The following is a 20,945-nucleotide window of genomic DNA, read 5'->3' as shown; positions in this document are numbered from 1 at the left end:
TTTTAAAAGTGCAAAACTAAATTATTTACTGCAGAAAATCGAAAAAAACCAAAAGCTTTTTAAAGCCGATTTTGTTTTCGATATACTTGTGTTATCAACTCCACTGTGTTTTACACTTAAATAAGTTTTATACTTGAAAACTACTTTTGTCATTAAGATAAATATGTTTACTGTAAGTATCACAAAGTTAAATGTTTAAAACAAAGCATTTCGAAAAATAAAACTTGTATTGAAGTTCAATTTGAAAATAAACCTAGGAAAACCTTGACAGAATAAAAAACACAAAGTATTTTTAAATAACTAACGTAGAAAATTAAACAGAAAATTAGATTTCGCGATAACACAGTTAAAAGTGTGAGTAATTGCGTTGCATTTTGAATTATTTACAAATATTTGTTCATAAGCCTTTGAAATTAATTAGTGACTTTTTTTTGCAGAATCTCGTTGTTTAAGCATCTATTAATTTTTAATTCTATTTATTAAACAAGCAAAACCGAAGTTGTTTTTTTTTTCTGAATGTTAATAAAACATTCTTCAAAGTGTAACGTAAAATTTGTTTTAGTTAAGTTTATACAAATTATCGCAGAATGTAATATAAATAAGTATATGTGTTAAATATGTATTTCATATGTTGCTTAATTTTGTTTTTTTTTTAAACGACGACCATATGAAATAGTTAAACATTCATTACACTGAGTTTCAACAAAGTTATGTGACATGTAAGTTAGTTGAAGAAACAGTTTTGATTTGCGCAAGGTTAATTTGACACAAATACGAAAACCGCTTTGTAATTTCCTATTTCAAATAAAAAAACCGCACCCCATGCAGATCCTTCTAAAACCTGAAGAAATTGTAATATATAAATCTGAAGAAATTTTGTCAATTAATGAGCTTTAAAATAAATCTGCGTATTTAGTTGTTTATATTTTTAACTTTCAATAATATTATAAACGTTTTACTTTATTTTTAACAAAAAGACAAAACTTTTTAAGTGAAATTGAAATTTAATTTAATTTTTTGCGTAACTTTATTCAATAAACGTTAGAGCGACTATCGAAAAAGAATCTTTCACGAAAACACGGCTTAAAAGGAAGATAAAGTGAGTTAAAAACAACCAAATACTCAATAAAACAGTAACAAAATCTCAACGTTTTATCATCCCGTAACTAGATTGGTTTACTGCAACATTGTGTGAAATTCATCAAAACGAGCTTAAACCGGCGTCTGCAAAACTTGTATTTACTTATCAATTACTTGAAAATTTAGCTTTTTTCACCGAATGCTACCAATGTTCGGGTTAGATCTGCGATAAATTTTGAAGATAAGTAAAGAACAACTAAAATAGTAGAATAGCTAAAACGCCATTTTATTTTGCTCCTGTAACTTAATAATTCAAAATTTATGTTTATTGAATTAAAATACTGAGTACAAAATTGTTCTGACTTAAAAATATAAAATAGTTTTTAAAAACTAGATTCATTTTCTTAGACGCATATTATGACAAGTACAGCGCTGAATAAGATTATTTATATTCTAAATAAAATATTTAGGAATTAAAACTTATCATAAATGTTTAAATCATGTATTAGTATATCAAATATAACAATTTTAAATACATTTGTCTTTTTATTAACTTAGCAACCTAATAGACTTATGTACAATTAATATTTTGAACTTTATCTCAAACTTAAAATAAAAAATAAAAGAATATTTAAAATTTCTCGATAAAAATAAATAATAAAACACTTACTATCAATTTGTTGCGTGTTGTCCACATTTTGAGGCATCAAAATCTGACTTGACCCGCTCGACATTGGGGTCATCCCCTGACTCTAAAGAAAGTCTATTTCGCTTCGGGTACTTTCCCTTCTTGATAGTTGTATCCAGGCGAGAAGAACTCCTTGGTGCTGTCCATCGGGTAGTGGCCGTAAGGTGACGTCGTATCGTCCAAATGATAATTGTCAAAGTTGTTCTCTCCACTTTCAGGTAAAAAGTTAAAATCTCCTGTCAAATAAGCGACCTGCAAGGTGTTCATCTGATGTCCTGATTAGCCGGTTTTATGACGCAGATTGGGTGGAATTTGCAAAACTGTTTTGAGAGCAGACTTAATTTTAAATGTACTAAAAGCTGAAAGTAATTCAAAGTGAAGCGTAATAAATTATTAAAAAATTACTAATTAAGTTATTACTAAGTAATTACTAGTTCTGTTCTACCAGCGAAATTTTCAAAACAGAAAGTGTAAACATTTTTGACTATTCAGTTTGTTAATATATCAACGCCTTTTTTAAGTAAAAATAAAATCAGTATGAAACTTAATAGTTAAGCTAGTTAAAATTCGTTATAAATTTAAAAATATTTAACATTTGATTTATTTATACCTGGTTGATTAATGTATTAAATAATTAATTAAATTATTATATATTGAACTTTTTATTTTTCTCGTCTACTTGATTTTTCAATTATTACTTTAACTAATACTCAAATGAGTTGGCCTAAAATCAGTATGTTTTGAAAATAATAAGTAAACCAAATATAAATTTCACATGTTTAGTAAACTGACTACGATAATTTTTCAAATTCAACCAAACTTTTAAACTTGAGGAGTTTAAATTTTTAAATTTCAAGCAAAATATTGTTCTGTGCAAACATAAACTGTTCAAACTTTATTTTTTGTTTTTCTTTATAGCGAGGTAAACCTCGTATTTTTTGTTTTACTTCCATAGCCAGCCGATAATGATACGTTGCTTAATTTGACTTTTATTTACACATCTGCTGCCGACGAAACTTCTAAACCTAAAAATTTCGACGGTTTCCTGCCGACAAAATCTTGTCAAAATGCTGCTAGAGCAACAAATAACTTTGAGCAAAAATCCGAAAACTGAACTGTCAAGACTACCGGCCGGTTTCGTCGTTATAAATTTAAGTTTCGACTAATTCAACCTGTGAAACAGATGATTGAACAGTTGTACATGAAAAGTATTAGTAGAATTTTTTCTTGGAAAACTTTTAAACAAAGTCTATTTAAAAGCAATTAAAAAAGCATAAGCTTCAAATTGGTATACTCTTTAGATTAGCAAAGTTATTGTGTTTCGGAGGTATCATACATAAGATTTAACGGAGGTTTATGGTTGTTCATAAGAAATGGGTACCTTAACAACTTAACACGTCAATCTACACGCTATAAATTCAAGTTGGCGTTCAGTTGAAGTTCTCTAGGTTACAAGTCATCCTTCAATCAGGGAACAGGTCTAAATTGCACAAGAAAAATTGCACGAGGTTACTAAATTGCACGAGGGGACTAAATTGTTCGAGAACAAAATTGCACGAAAGCACATAATTGCACGAAGCCAAGTTTGCACGAGGGAACAAAATTGCACGAAGACAATTTTGCGCCAAGGGTCAACTTTGCACGAGTTACATTTTGCACGAGAGTAAAAAAATAACAAATAAACAAAAAAAATTACTGATCGAGGGTAAGGGTTAAGGGTAACAGTAATAGTAAAAGTAAAAAAACAAAAAAAAAAAATTAAAAATAACAATAATAATTCAAAAAAAAATTACCGACCGAGGCTAAGGGTTAGGGGTAACATTGATAGTAAAAAAAAAAAGAAAAAAATATATTAATAGTAGTAAAAAAACAAAATAGCTCGTGCAAAATTGTCTCCGTGCAAAATTGTCTGCTCGTTCAAAAGAGTCCTTGTACAAAAGTATCTTCGTGCAATTTTGTGCAATTTAGCAGTTACCTCCATCAATCACTCGCCGCAAACTTCATTATTACGCAGCCAAGGGTTTACTTTTTTAGCAAAAAGATAAATTTCAAGTCTTTTTTTTTACTAATGTATAAGTTTACATAAAAATATATTTATCTACAAATTCTAAAGTATTTATAGAAAATGTTTTTTTTTCAGTAAAACGGTGTTTAAAATCAGTTTTTCAAAATTAAAATATTTAGATTTCTTATAATGCTACTTGTACGCTTTTTGAAGCTGTTAATTATTTGTACACAATTCAATCTTAACAAATAAAGAAATGATTTTAAAGTTTTTAAAATCCTTCGAAAATATCTTCTGTACATTTTTCACATTTATGTTTTAAAACAAAGTCTTTATATTTATTATGGCTATTTGACTATTTAACGCAAGCGTAATTTTCTTGAACGAATTACTTGTTATCTTCTGTTTACGTATTACGGTTACATTTGCTGTGTGAAAATAAGATAAAATTGAAGTTTATTTATTTTACTTTTATTGGGTCGAAACTAGACAGAGGATTTATTTCAAATCCCGACCAGATGATGCGAAGGTAGTAATTGCTGTGGAAAGTCACACGGTAAAATAAAATACTTTCGAAGTTTGATTCAAGCTTAACAGTAGCGCCCTGCTGTGATCGCTCACGCGTGAATGTTGCATAGAAACGCGTTGCTGTTAGCAACCGGTCGCTTGACAGCAAGTAACATTGAAATCTCGGGGCGCGGCAAAAAGTACTGTATCAAGCAGTGGCGTAGCGTGGTATTTTGGTCAGGGGGTGCGCAAATTTTTTTCTCAAAAAATCCTCTAAATTAAAACTTTTGTAATTAGCTATAAAAAAACTATTTATAAGTAATATAACTGAAATAAATTTATTAAGTAAAATAAGTTCGTTAATTGTTTTAAAAAATGTCTATATATTACAAAGTTAAACAATCAAATAAAAGTATAAATTTCATTAGAATCACTTATACTTGCAAAAATGTAAACTTACTAAATAAAAATTGTTTTTATTACTTATATTAAACTTTATATCTTTAAAAATGAATATATTCAATAAAACGAAAGTATCTGTTTTATTTACAAAAAAATATCAATCTCTTTAATATACTATACAACAGTGATAACAACACTTCCTTACAAAAAAATTTATTAAAGTTACACAGAAGTTAAAATAGACCAACTTTATAACTGTTATTACAGTTTATTACAACTTTAAAAAATAGTTAAAAGTATACTTTTTAAATTTAATTTATTTGATTGTATTTGTTTAAAATAAAAATCACAAAAAAAGTTTATTTCTCATAGGCCGACATGCTTATCTTGTATGTTTACAAAAATAAAGTTCAGAAAACTAGCAGTAGTCTTAACAATGTAGCATAAAAAAATATTGTAAAATTGTTTAATTTTTCTTTAAGCGTGACGTATTTTTGTAAACTTTTTGTAGAAAAATAATTTCCCATAAGGTTATACAAGAGCGGTGCGCTATATTAATTGCGTACTTTTTGAGTCTAAATTCTTATGAAGTTAATGAACTTATAAAATTTTTCCTTATAGAGTTTTTCATCAACATCGGTGCGCATTTGCAATTACGCACCGAATCAGTATATTGAGTAATAACATGTATTTTCCTTACTTGTCACTAATTGGTATTCAAAATTTCGTTTAACTTTTTGAATACTAGATAAACATAGTTGAAAAAAAGCAATTAAGCAGAAAAAATAAACTATAAAGGATAAAAATATTACTTTTTTTTTTTTACATTTTTCTTTTTTTGGGTGGCACGCATGCGCCAGTGTCCCTCCCCACGCTACGCCCCTGACATGTACTTTCCTTACTTGTCACTAATTGGTATTCAAAATTTCGTTTAACTTTTTGAATACTAGATAAACATAGTTGAAAAAAAGCAATTAAGCAGAAAAAATAAACTATAAAGGATAAAAATATTACTTTTTTTTTTACATTTTTCTTTTTTTGGGTGGCACGCATGCGCCAGTGTCCCTCCCCACGCTACGCCCCTGGTATCAAGTAATCACGTGTTTTTTTTAAAGACAACAATACAAAAATATCATAATTTAAAATTGTTTAGTATTTAATCACACCTAGAAAGTTTTTTTAAATATGTTGTAGTTTTACTTCTTTTAATATTGCCAATGCGTTGTTGTATACCTTTCTTAGTTGATTGAAAATTAACTTTAAGGTAACATAACAAAATAACTGCTGTAAGCTGTTAAGGGATTATATTTAGTACGAAAACGTGGTTGGAAAATTATATGTAAACTTCTGATAAAATCACTAAATATAATACTTTGCAAAAAACCAGGCTTTATTCTTTAAGATAAAATTCATAAGTTTAAAAACATTAAAATTAGGTTAAAAAAGAAGTTTAGAAAAAAATTAATATTTTAAACCTTGATAGGCAATATAATTTACCACTGACCAGTAAACATAGACTAAAAGTTATATAAAGGCAATTTTTTTATTTGTAATTATACGTTCGGCAGATTTGACTTTAATTTGACAATAAAAAAAAAAGTTTATATAGCTCTTTTTTAGTGAATGATTACAAATAATATTACATTATTTTTATCAGTTTTTCTTTATTAACTTTTAAAATAAGTGTTTTTGTTGTGATAGTAATAAGTAAAAAAGGGTTTTAAAGAAAAGTCTAATTTCATTGTGTGCAAAAACTCGCTATAAAGGTTTTCCTTCTGACAATTATCTTTTTATTATTCTTTGTCACTTAATTTGTTTCTGTTTTATTGTAATCGATAAAAAGTTGATATTAAATAGTTTTATAAGCAGTCGGAAACTAAAATTTTTAAAAGTAGTTATTGCTACTATTAAGTCTTAATTAACAAAACTAATAAATTTTAACGTTCAAATCAATTCTATTACAAAGGAGTTTTTGCTAAATTATATTAGTTTCAAGCTTAACATTTTAGAATACAAAGTAATTAAATAATTGATTATTGGAAAATACTATTATTTTCCTTACATTCTAAACTTTGGTACATCAATCTACTTAATATAAACAGCATAAAATAAATAATAATTAATACAATTTAAATTGAGACAGGTAGCTAGCTTCTACACACAAATGCTGGCTAACTTTGCCAACAAAATGTTTCTAAAATCACGTCACAACAAAATAAAAAGAATTAATGCAAAAAGTGTCTTAAATCGTTTCAGACGGAAATAAAATTCAGCACATGCTAGTTCCAAAACGGGTGTGCCGCGCTCTCTATGACGTAACAATGTCGCGTTGCATTTTTGGTTGCAATGACGTCACAGATTGATTGATGGTTGCTGGTCATTTCGAATGTTGAGTGAAATTCAGGTTAAAAAATGTGTAAAAAGTGACTAAAATGTCTGATTTGCACGTGAACTTACCAACTTATTATCAAAACCGATGTTTCGTTTTCTTTAACTGTTATCTCGAAAGATTTTGTTGCAAACTTTTTTTAATAAAACAATGTTTTGTATCACGTGCTTTTCAAATGACATGTCACTAAATTTGTATGTTTCAATGCAGTTTATATCAGAGTTTACCAAAATAGGCGATTTGGCTTCCAGCGGGCCATAACGTCATATGTCCTGGACAATAGTGTCCTGGACAATACTTTATCTAAATAGTGTACGACTCGATAACCGAAAGGTTTTTTCGTACACTACGTCCTAGAACCAAATACTTTGAGCTTTTTTTTTTATCGTTGAATAAACAATATATTAGAATCTAAAAGTAAATAAGTATTTTAACAGTAAAAGGGCGATTTTTTTAAGTTGTGCTAAATGGAAGATTATTAAAATAAGTTTATGAAATTCTGGTCTATATGCCTATTTCAAAAGCTATAATAATAATAAAGAAAAAATATGTTGTGCACAAACTGAAATTTTAATTATTTTTGCTATAAATAAATTTATTAGTACAGTTAGAATAACAAACATTGGTTTCAAAAACATGAGCTACTTTTGACATTTTTACTTTTCTAAGTTAATTTCACAACTGCACGACAACTGAAACTTAATACAACAGCAGCATCAAAAACTTCATACCACAGTGACATTACAAGCTAAATTAGTAAAGTTTAATCAGCTCACACTCCTTAAAACACACAGAAGTGTTGGCTTGGACACAAAAATAATTTTCTTATCTCTTATCAGCCGCATACGCACACGCTCACATTGCAGTCGTCTGTTTAGTGGTGATAAAATCTCGCTACTGAGCAGAATAATTCGATCGAGCGCGATGTTGAAATTCCCGCAGGATATCACAATGAGTTATGTGCCTCTCACTGGTATTATGGAAAGTGTGAAATTGTTGCTACTGTGTTATATAAAAACATGCAGTATGTGTTTCCGTGTATAAAATGACCGGTATGTTTTTTGTATTAAATTGTGTAAAGGCTATACGTTTTGTGGAAATAAGAGAAAAAACTATGAGTTCTTTAAACTATCAACTATGTGACCGTTCTCATTAATTTCACTTTAATTTTGTCAATAATTTCTGATTTGAACACAATAGAAGAGCCTCAAGTCAAAGGAGGTTTGAAGCGAATCAAAATAACTCTAATGGACATTTAACTGCTTGCTTTAATGAGTATAAATTATTTAAACAGTTCTATTTAAACTTTTATTTTGTTCTTCAGCGACATTTAAATAACTAACAAACTAAACTTTCTTGTGTTTGCCTTACATCTTATCTCTGCTTACAAAGAAAACACTACTAATATTCTTTTTTGTTGTTTAGTTTATTTGAACTACCTAATTTGTTGTTAGATACAATATTTTTCTAATTATTTTTTTTTGTTATATTCATGTTGTACAATGACTGTTAAATTTAGTTAGTTGCTTCTTTACTTTGATATGGCATTGAGTTTTACACCATTTCTTTATAGTTCGCTAATAATTTTTAATATTTTTTTAGTAAATTGTCTAAAAAAGTAACAATTTCCTACAACATAAAACACTAAAAAAAAATTTTTTTTTCAAACTAAAGATAAAAATGTTAGTTAAATTTTCAATGTTATCTCTTTTTTATAGGTCCTAATTAACTATTTTTTTACATTTGACAGATGAAAATTTATCTAGCTTATGTTTTGCAATAATTACAAACCGCAGCCGGCAGCAAGAGTCATGTTGCCATTCCATTTGTCTGGAGATCAATGAAATCAATACGCCGAATTTTTAGTTTTCTATCTTTTGACGCGATAAACTAAACAACAGCTGCGAAAACATCATGTGCAACTTTGAAAGGCTTGAAAGCAGATCTTCGAACCAGCTGTGCAGGGTTTCGTTAAACTATGTCAGATTTAAGAAATTGAACTAACTTTTTAATTTTTATGTAAAATTTCATTACTTGCCTGTTCGCAATTTAAACCATGTTTATACAACATTTTTTTGGAGGCTGAGTGGTGTTTAATGCCTAATCATGCGTTTTTGTGCAAAATGGTTGAAAATTTATCTGACCTTTGTTTATTTCAATGACAGTTAGAATTTTTGTAGAAAAGCAAAGAACCTTCATATGATATTTTACCATGAAGTGAAAAACTTTTAAATGACACTTCAAGTTTAAGACAGTTGTTAAAATAAACCATGACTTCTGACCCTGATGTATAAAACAATACAGTTAACAAACATACATGTTAACAGATTATTTTGTCAAACTATTTACTTTAACTTGACAAAACAACTTAAAACTGTTTCACTATACTTTATAGGACAAATAAAGAGAGAAAATGAAATATTGTAAAGTTAGTATATTTTAAAAATTAAGCTAGGTAGTAACCAGTGGCGTCGCGTGGTATTTTTCCGAGGTGTTGCAGAAAAAAAAAATCGAGTTGCCGGTGCTCGATTTGTCCTTACTTGAGTTGTCTCTGCTTGAGTTGCTTCTGCTCGAGTTGCTTCTGCTCGAGTTGCTTCTGCTCGAGTTGCCTCTGCTCAAGTTGCCTCTGCTCGAGTTGCTTCTGCTCGAGTTGCTTCTGCTTGAGTTGCCTCTGTTTGTGTTGCTTCAACTCGAGTTGCCTCTACTCGAGTTGCTTTTGCTCTGCTTAGCTTTGTTTTCATTTTTTGTTTACAACAGCTTGTGGAATGATACTAAAGCCTGTGCTGTTTTAGGGAATTTTCAATTTAGCTTACTTACTTAAAATATTGATTTTGCGGTAATTCCTGAAGAAATTTTGCTGTTTTGAGTTCATCTGCGGCAGTCAGCTAAGAGTTTGAGGCAGTGAAGTGAGCAAAATGGTCGTTTTCTAAATTGGAGTTTTAAAAGAGATTTCGTTCTAAAAAATTACGAAAACGTTATACATACTTAAATTTTTCTTACACAATTTTAAGGTGGTGCAATTGCGACAGTGCAACACCCCACGCGACGCCCCTGGTAGTAATCATAAAACAAAAAAAGTATACGATATCATATAAATATAAAATTTAAAACTGTGTCGCTCTAAGTAGTACAAAAACTGGTTATGTTTTATCATACATAAGATTATCTAAACTAAAGTACGGGTTTATAAATTATATATGACATTTCAAACACTAACTTTTAATTAAAAAAAAAGATTTTCAAGATATAATAATAAATCTAACTAAGCATGAGTAGTAGGCAAAATAAAATAATAATAAAACAAACGTTTCTTTGCAGAATTTAACTTAAATTTTTATTAAGCATCAGTCTTAGCAAGCAAAAATGTAATCATCTAAAAAAACTTTCAAAGTTTTAGTTTAAAAGTTTTGTTTCTTCTTAAAATATGCAAATAGTTATGCAAACATGAAAAAACATCAAAAACTTCCGTTTTAACAAAAAAACTGATGAATTTAACATTAATCATAATAAAACAATACGTTTTTAGGGGGCTGTGTGAGAAAATAAGTGTATAGGGGAAGAGAGTTGGGGTCGTAAATAATCTGATGGGGTTGTTATGGCGTCTGCATGAATCTTATCTATTTTTGAATCAATATATAAGTTGATGGCGACATTACTTGTCTGCGTAAAAAAATATAAGTACATAATGTAATATTTATCAAGTGTTTTAATTGCATAAGCCTTACAAAAACTTTAGTAATGTTTATAATTTTTAAGTTTACTGTAAAATTGTAATTTTGAATTTATATTTTTTACTTTTTTTATTTATTTTCTGTTGGGTCTATTAAAAAATTTGTTTAGATATACTATTTGTTTCTTAAACTTATCTACGATAAAAAAAAAAGTTCTATTTTCAATGTTTAACCTAGTTTACTTTTTATTTTTTAAATTTATTTTTAATATATCTTTGAAAACTATTACTTTAACAAAAAAGAATTAAACTGCTAACTATAATTAAAAACTGATATTTTAAACTAAGAATATAATTAAATATTATAATAATTAAATATTATAATAATTAAATATTGAATATAATTAAACTAAGAATTAAACTGTAGAATATATTTATTTTTTATTATGTAAATCTTTAGAGCGTTGTTTATATCGAGATTTGTAAAACATTAAAATCGTATTTTTAAGTAAAGTGATTCATATTGAAAACTTAACCTTTCACTTAAAAATTAAACATACTAAGAAAACAAAAATCATCGCTTTAAACGAAAAATTAAAATGTTTTTTAATTTTTATAGAAAGCTCGTAGAAATTATATTTATAATGATCTTTTGATTTTTTAATTACTTTAAAAAATACCTTAACCAGCTATATGTTAAATGCTTTTTGCTAACAAATGTGGAATATATCAACTTCTGTTTCCATAAACTATCTAGTTTTAAAATTTGCTGTTTAAATTTAAAAAGCTTTCTCAATCACAAAAATAACAAGTTGTTGGCTTTTACAGAACAAATTATTTTGAGGGTTATTTTTTATTCGTTCAGTAAACTGGAATATTAAGTAAACTTTGTGTGTAAAATAATAAGTTTAATTCAAAACTTGGTAAATATTGAGAATTATCGAAAATAGTTTGATACACTATTCAGCTCAGAAAAAACAAACACACAACACTTGAAATAGCTCTTCACAATTCTTTTAAGTTCATAAAAAAAAATCTTTTAAATCTGCAAAACAAATAACAACACACAAGTTTCTCAAAAGGAATTTGTACAATCAAACAAAAGATTAGCAGTGTAGTTGTATCAGTAGCCGCGCTATAAAGATGGTACATTGCACGTTAGATACTATCAATAGAAATGTTGGTTCGTGTTTGTACAATAGAGTCTCGCTGACTGCCTCACTTTACATTAAACAATATACCTGTACTTGAAAACAAGTTGTTTTGTTTTTATATAAGTTACAAGACCGCTTTAATACTTAGTCTTAAATAAAGTAAACATGTTTTGTTTACGAGAAAAATATATACGTGTGTTGTAAAACATAAGCTTTTAAAAACATTTTATACAAATTTATAGACTTTTTAAAAACGTCATTTAAACAATTTTAGCTTTTAACACAAACACATTTATATTTTATAGACTAGAACTTAATACAGAAATTCATCTAAACTTAATACAACATAGTCAAAGTTTCATAATTATTAATTATACTTTTGCTTTCTTGAGTATTAAAAAAACAAGGATTTTGTCACTTTGTTTAAGTTATTAGAACTTAAAAAGACTTTGCATTTATTTTAAGATATGTGTTTATTTTTTTAAATTAATCAGTATTTATAATATGTTGAAAAACTTTAAAATTTTTAAACAAATTAGATACTTAAAAATATGCTCAAAATTCTTTATGTTTAAAAATGTAGAGTAGAAAATTATCAGCTTTAAATTGTTATTGTTTGGCTGGTATAGAAACTAAAACCTTTTAAAACTTTAACTTTAAAATGTTTAATTTTATTCAAACTTACTTTAAATTTATAAAAGCTAAAGTATATCTTTAATTTGTTAGTAAATAACTTTAACGATTTTGCTTTAACGACTAAAATCTTTTGGACTTCGTAAACTTGTATAGTCCGGCTGCATTAAAAAAATTTTAACCAAAAAAAACATTATACTATCTTATAATAACTATCTTTCTAAGTTTTTATCAAATAACTAGATTTTTAAATTCAACTTTAATACTTCGCAGTTGCTGACACAAGCCGCGTTTATATCGCTTATTTTCGGTTTATCTTTCAAAACTTTTCTTGACAGCCATGGAACAGCTTATTTCAGCTTCTTCAGTAGCTGTCACTTCTTCACAGCTGATCGTCAAAACTTCGTGAATGCTGATCATGCCTCGTCAGAAAAGCTGTGCGATCAGTAAGCGATAAGATAAGCCGCGAACGTAAAAGACTTTCGTCAAATTATCTGTTGATGTGTTTGTGTATGAGACTAAGAGATTGTAATTGAGAAAAATGATTGATGATTTATTTGGCTCTTTGATAAATATTATGAAAAATGGCAAGTCACAAACGGAAATTTAATGAACAGGTTTCGCATAAAACGTGATTTACGATCGGCCGTAATGAACAAACCATTTTGAAAACCATAAAAACGAGTAGAAAGAATATTCTGCGGTAAAATACGTTTTAAAGTTTGCCTTTAAAGTAACAGCTGGTAATTTTTATATTTTTCTGATGATAGAAACAACATTCATCTTAGATGATTGATATCACAACAGATGCTTTAGTTGACAGTTTCTTCAGATTTTCGATTAGAAACTTGATACTGTAATACTTTCACGATAAACTGCCATCAACACGTGCTCGCAATCTCAAATACAAAATTTTTCAAAGACTTTTTTATCTTCTTACAGTGAAAATACTCTTGATTTGGTTGCAATCAAATACGAAGTACAAACGACTTTAAAATATATTTCATTATTTCGGTTTTTGTAAAATGCTTTATTTTGCTGTTAACGCAGAAAACTTTTGTAAAGACGAGAAAAATAAACATTTATTCAGAGTAGGCGGTAAAAAAAAAGAAATAAAATTTTGAATATTTTCGAGGGTATATATTTCTGCCGAATGTTTGTGCGATAAAAAAAAACTTATTATCTTAAATTAATTTACCGCCTTAATCGATAGTAGTGAAATTCGTGAGCAAATTTATTAAATTTAAGTAAACGTTTAGAATTAAGTTATATTTAAAACAAAATGGCTTAGTATTTATTTTTATTTTCAACGCTAACATTTTAAATTCAAAAGCCTTCATTAAGTATGAAACTAAAAATTCTTTTGTTTCAAACAAAGTTTTGAGCATATGCTAGTGCTTAACGAATATATTAGAACTTTACTTAAATATACCTCATTTTTTACCTTTAGCGAAATATATTATTTTCTTTATTAGACGAGCTTTTTAGACATAAAACATTCATTAAAGAGTTTACTATCAACACATGCCTTTTAAATAGGTGTGTTATAACTTTAATGTATAATATAAAAATAAAGCTTTTTTTTGTAAAATAGAGAGTCATAAGTGATAGCACATATAGTTTTAAGTACATATAAGTTTCAAGCTTTTTTTAGCAATTACAATAGAATTTTACTTCTTCAGCAACTTTTATCTATCAAAGAGTACAGTAAAGTAAAATGTACTTATAAATAAAAAATGAACTACTACGCATTTATACACATAAATAAATTTTAAAAGTAACAACAAAAACATGCGTATTTTTTGATTTACGGATTTTTGGCAGTAATTAAAAAACTATGTTTCCTAAGTTTCACATATTAAATTTTTATTTTATTATTGTTATTTATACTTTTTAAGTTTTTACAAAACCGTTAAAAAAAAACTTTTTGTTTATTTTGTTTATTGACTGAGCAAAAATCCTCGAAGCAAAATAAATATTTTTGAAAATTATATATTTATCTTTTCAGCCTGCATAAGTTGTAATGAGAAAATATACAAAAAATATCAAACTTAATAGCAATTCGCATTTTTGCTTTCTCGTTGAGACAAAGATAAGATAAAAATCTCAAAGTCAATAAAATTCATATTCAAACAAGCAACATTGCTACCACATTGGTTTTAAAATTAATAATCATAATAATTTTATCAGCTCTCTAGACTTCGCCGCCGTGATGCTCCGAAGATTGATGTCTGAAGTTGGATGAAATGATTCAAGATACCAAAAATTAAATTGTTTGTCAGCCACTGGCGCCACACCTTTTTTGTCCCTGATTGTTACGTCATTATATGAAATGGAAAAGTTAGTAAACTGTGGTTATGATGTCATGTTTATGTCAAGCAAGTTTTCGTGTATAAAATTTTTCTTGGTTAGATATTTAAAACCTTTTAATAAACGATTTATTTTAGTACTACTATTAACTTGTGTCAATTGAATCTCTAAACATAGTTTTGTCAAAAGTGTTGCCAAAAATATTTTAAAAACTTAAATATTAGTTTATATACACATTAATTTCAAACAGAAAAGATCTAAATAAAATAAAATTTGCTAAATAGATGTGTTTATTTAGTTACTACAAAAGCATATAAATATGTTAACATATAAGAAAACGTCAAATAAAAACAGCTGTTTATATTTAAAAAAACATTTAGTAATAATACAAAGTTTTTCAAAATTAATTTTGTTTATTGTAGGTTTACTTATATTATACAATTTACAAATAAAACTTCAATGATCTCTTCCAGAGGTATAATATTTGAAAGACTTTAAACGTCAAATGACGCAATAAACGTATTATTTGCTCCACATCCCTAATTTTGTTTACGAACATAAAATATATAATGGCTATACAAATGGAACTTTAGTTAGATTTAATGTTATTAACTATTCAGAATGACAGCTTACTGCACAAGAGAGCTTTGCATCAAGTCTTTGCACTAATTTTTCGCTTCCTCAGAAACATGTCGTTAAGGAATGATTTTTTTAGGATTTGAACGTTTCTACAAATAGAGTGCTATGAAAGTTAATTTTATCATCCTTGGTATATAATTATTGTAAATCAAAACCTAAAATAAGTAATTTGTTGAATTTTTTAAATGTAAGAAGTATAGTTCAAGAGTTGAACAACGACAATAACTTGATGATTTCTAATCTAGACAAGGGAACTAAGTTGTATCAATAAACAAAACTGACTATTTAGAAAAAAAAGGATGTTATTATTTGAGATTCATCAAAATTTAAACTTTAAGCCTTGGCAAAATATTTTAACAATATTGATAAAGTTTAATATAAAATTATTAAGTTTCTGAAACATTTCTTTTAAGTATGAAATTAGTGAATATATACTTAATTTGTTTAAACTGGTTGAGTCAGTTACCGAACGATTGTATGAGTTACCGAAAATTCATAAAGAAAACATTGCTTTGAAGCCCAATTTGTTTATGATTAACTCAGCGCAGCATAAGGTGGCGGATGATTTAAACTTGAGTCTTGAACCAGTGTTGAAACTATTTTCAGCATATTACTTAAACAATCCTTCACATTTATAAACAAAATTAAGAATGTGGAAGCAACCAATACGTTCATTGCGTCATTTTGCGTTTAAAGTTTTTTTTTTCTAATGTACCTGTTGAATTTGTTTTAATACATCATATATGATAAGTTATCCTACAACAAAAAAAATTAATTAAAAAAATACTATCGAAACTTGCAATTGCTTGCGTTAAGTTTAGTTTTAACTTGTTAATTATTCCCAACAAGTCAAGTAAGCCATCGAGTTCCCCTTGGGACCAATATTAGCTAACATATTTATGGGTTATATCGGGTGAAAATTTACTCTTAATTTCAAAAGTAAGTTATTGTACCTCAGGTATGTAATATTTTAAACACTAGAATGTGCTAGATCAGTATTCACGATTTATTTTGCATTAGTTTCTCACTTTTTAATTAAGTACTATCATTAAGTGAAAATCATAATTTTATAACCAGTTAGCTCACTGAACTTTGTTGATATTTAAGTCGTTAAACCTTCTAATATATTTGCAATGAATATTTTATTTGTAGTTTTTGTTGCAAAGCTAGTAATAGCTACAAATTACACTGACAACTCTTGCTATACGAGAAATTATATCAATTTGTGCAGCAAACAAGATTCTCTGCTGTTTTCATCTAAAAAACCAAAAACCTTTCCTTCTACTAATCATTCTTGCTACTGGAAGTTGTACTCTGATTTGATATATTATGAGTACATAAATTCTAACACATCTAATAAACCTCTAAGTTGCACTAAAATCATAAAAGATAGATGTGGATTAACAACGTATGACATTGTTTCATGGATGAACAAACAAGAAGAAACTACTAAAAATTGCATTGCAACTTACTTTAAGGAGTATAATGAGCACTGTTACGAAGAGACTTGTAGTTATGCAACCTATTCGTCAAGAGCTGCTGTGTACGATTTGCCTTTTTGTTCAGCAGATTATTTCGCTTTTGTTTCAAACTCATCAAACAACTTAAGCTTTTCGATGATAGAAAAAGTAAGAAATACGTAAGTTTGTAGTGTTTAATGTACAGTCCTTGCGTTAAAAATACTCATTGTTTTTAGTATGCACATACTAGCATTTTTTATTCTGGTATGGTTTTATTCTACTAACTTACTCGTAATTAAATTTATACCTTGTTTATTTCTAATTTGTATCAAACATTTCTAATTAATTTCAGGTGTTACAAATTCATCACTACAATGACCATCATTTTGGTAATGCTATCGATAACTGTAGTCACGTTTAGCATACTCGTGTTTATTGTCATCACGCGTAACACGAAGCTGAAAAACAGTCAGTCTTGCTTCAAAGTATCAATGGCTTTAAGTGATATACTGGTCGCAGTTTTAATCTTACCGTCAATAATTTATAACGTGTGGTATTATGTATACAACTCGAACTACAGCGTTGTAAATCAAGATCAAATGAATGCAAGATACAGGTTTGTGCAAAAAAGCTCGTCAGCCGACTTAAAAGTTTTCACTGCATTGCTTTACTCTACTTGTTTAATATCGGTTTACTCTATTGTCTTTGCTGCAATTGATCGTTTGATAGTAATTATATTCCCTCTGTTTTATAAATCGCATAACATGAAAAAAATATCAAAGTACACATGTATTTTTATTTGGATAATTATTTTCTCTGTAGTGTTTTACAAAATAGTTTTTACATTATCAAACAGCTGTTTTTACTTTTACCTGGCTTCTATACCTCAGCCCTGTAGAGATGATGGAATTTCATTTGTTAGTTATTTAATAAGTTTCGGTACATTTTTTCTTTTGTTTTTGAGTATTTTGACAGTTTTTGCGTTGCGTCATAACAACTTAAAAACAAAACTAATTCGTTTGAACACACAACAGAAGAAAGTCTACAAAACTGAAATAAAGTTAGCTAAAAATTTAATTATAATTGTGTTTGCTTTCTTTATGATGGTTAGTCCTTTTTTGCTTTGTTTTTTTATGTTTACTGTCAATGGGTCATCATACACAGTGTTTGGTGAAAGTTATCAAAATACTTATGCTTTCCTTTTATTATTTTACACTAGCTACATCCTTTTTATATGTGGCACTATTTGGAACTTTATAGTGTATGTATGGAGAAACAAGAACTTTAGAAACTGTTTAGTAAAGTTATTGACTTAAACAGTTTAGTTTCTTTTGTAACTTAGTAAACTTTAATTTGGTTTAATTTAAAATAAATTAAATCTAGATCAAACAAACTTTAAGTTTTATCCAAACAAAAACTTTACCGTTATAAAAGGAGTCGTAGTATGTCTGCTTTTAATACAATTAAGTTTTTCTTTATACTTTATATATAGTTTTTACTTTATAAATAAACACTTCAGATAAATAAACAATTTTTTGTCAAAATGACTCATTAAATTTGTTTTATTAACACTTAATAGTTTAAAATCAAGTTAACTTATTTTAATGAAATAAGTACGTTAACAAAATAAATGATTATTAAAGTATAAGTTTGGATCTTGAGTAAATTTATAAAAACGTTTCATGACTTAACGCATGTTTCCTTTTACCTTAAATGCAGTTTAACTTTTGTTTAGAAAAAATAGAAACAAACTTTTAATATAAATTTAAAGTGTTTTCAAATAACTGTATAACTGTATTTTTAAAAAGCATTTGTATCATTATGTTTTCGTAAACCATTTGCTTTTATTGTTTAAGGATCAATTCCACTAACGTTTTTATTTAGAACTTATACTTCTCAAAAAATTTACTAGTTAAATTATTAAATGCTGCTTTTTAATAATATAAGTTTAAAAAGCTTTCCCATTATTTATTTAATTATTCAAATTGGTGAAAATTTTGGGCATCAAATTAATTTGAAGTCAAGATAATATAGTATATAACTCAATTCAAATTTAAACCTTTACACGGATTTTTACATTCGATTCTTTATGACGTAAATATTTTCAGCTAGATATTTGAACAGCTTTTTTTCCGATCCATAAATTATTAAAAAACATAACAGAATACATTTCATTTTCTTTAAATTACTTACGTCATTTTAAATTTTAAAACTTTAAACTTCCGTATGATTTTATTTAATTTGTTTTCAGTCCAATTTAGTAAGAAACAATTTCTGATGAGCCTTACTACGAAAGTACTAAAATAAATTTAAAGAAAATTAAATGTATTCTGTTATATTTTTTTAAATAAGCTAGATATTTAAAAATCATTACACATAACAAAACTTAAACTTTTAATATACTTTTTTCTTTTTTTATCAACTTTGTTCTGACAATGTTCGGAATCAATAAATAAACCTTCCGAACTTTCAAAATGAGTTATTTGTATATACACTTTCTAATAAAAATCAGAACCAAACAAATGTTTTTTAAATCTAGTTATGTTATAGTTTAAATTTAACTGTTTATGAATAATCTTACATTAAACAATATTTCTTAAACAGCACAAACAAATTTATATTTAAACTATTAAAAAGGCAAGTATTAATATAAGTATTTATGTAATTTATAATAAGTTTCAAAACTATTAATTTTTTTATTAAGTTTATAATTTAAAAATATTTAGATTGTAGACTGAAACATTGTAATATTTTAATCTATAATAGTAGTTTTTTTACAAACGATCCTATTTCAATAACTATTTTTACTTTTTTTATTAAAGAATAGGAAAATTCGTCTTTTTAAATTTGAAAATAGTTTAATATAGTCTAGTTAGACAAGTTTAACAAGCAAGCCAAAACTATAAATTTTTAACAGATTCTCAAAATTAGTCCGTTTTCAATAAGGTTTCCTCCAATTTAAATAATTATTTTTTTACAAGTTACTTTTTTAATCTATAGGTTATTTGTAAAATCTTTATTTAAAATAACTCACAAATTGAACAGCTTTTACACTTAGACAGTAAAATTCCGTTAACTAAATACTCTTATAGTAATTACTAACTAGGTGTGAAGAATGCTATAAAAATGTGACAAAAATGAGTCTTTTCTATTGAGTTTTCTCTTGCTCGCTTGTAGCATGCTCCTGGTGACATGAATGTTTCATGACTCCACTGTGACGTTTATTACTCATCTTTGCAACGTGCATACATATCGAGGTAGGAATCCGTAGTCGATATTTTTCAATATTTTAATTTCTTGCTCTTATGAACAGTTGCGTTCTTTTAAATGCCTCAGATAAATTTAACATTATAATAACTTTCTTTGTTATAAATTTTTAATCTTGATATTTTTAACCAAAACAAAATTGTGCAAACAAAAATATTTTGTTTACAAAGTGTCCTATTTACTTAAATTAGCCATTTTGTTTCCTTTGATAGTATATTAGCTTAACTTAATGATTGATTTACACTGATTATTTGTTACGTTTGTTTATTACTTAGTTAATTTTTTTTTTTCAGTGAAAAACTATTCATAATTTTGTGTTCTGTTCCACTGTGAGTTTCTGAAAAAACATAGATAAATATATATTAAACTGTCCCAAAAAACTTTAGAAAGTGCTGTTTAACTGTTATGTACCTAATTAAAAGCAAAAAATGTTTAAAGTTTTAATCTTAACAATGGAAATCTAATAAATACTTAACAGTTATCAGTAAAAAACTTGTATTATTAAGTATTTATAAAACCACTTTTTCTTAAGTCTTGTAAATAAATCTTAAAATGAAAATAAACTTGTTTTAAAATAAGTGTAATAATTTATAAAAGAATCATTAAAATATATTTCAAACAGAAAATGTAAAAACAAAGTGTGAATAAATACTATAAATGAAAAATACTTAATAATTAAAAACTATTAAACTTTTTATTTTTGAACTGGAACAAAATAAAAATAACATTTTGAGCTTCAAT

The 20,945-nt window shown here is 26.9% G+C and overlaps 1 protein-coding gene across 1 annotated transcript in view; it reads right to left on the bottom strand.

Moving 5' to 3' along the window:
- Positions 1-1,843: 1,843 nt before the first annotated feature.
- Positions 1,844-20,945, bottom strand: part of LOC145832234 (insulin gene enhancer protein ISL-1-like) — a 46,878-nt gene continuing 27,776 nt past the window's right edge. The window contains exon 8 of the mRNA XM_082939555.1: positions 1,844-2,043. Within this exon, the coding sequence (XP_082795681.1) occupies positions 1,844-2,043 (200 nt within the window). The remainder of the gene's footprint in view (positions 2,044-20,945) is intronic.

The sequence above is a fragment of the Thalia democratica genome, chromosome 3 (assembly GCF_965202585.1).
Source record: "Thalia democratica chromosome 3, ktThaDemo2.hap1.1, whole genome shotgun sequence".
NCBI classification, from domain to species: Eukaryota; Metazoa; Chordata; class Thaliacea; order Salpida; family Salpidae; genus Thalia; species Thalia democratica.
This window is presented reverse-complemented; position numbering and strand designations above follow the sequence as displayed.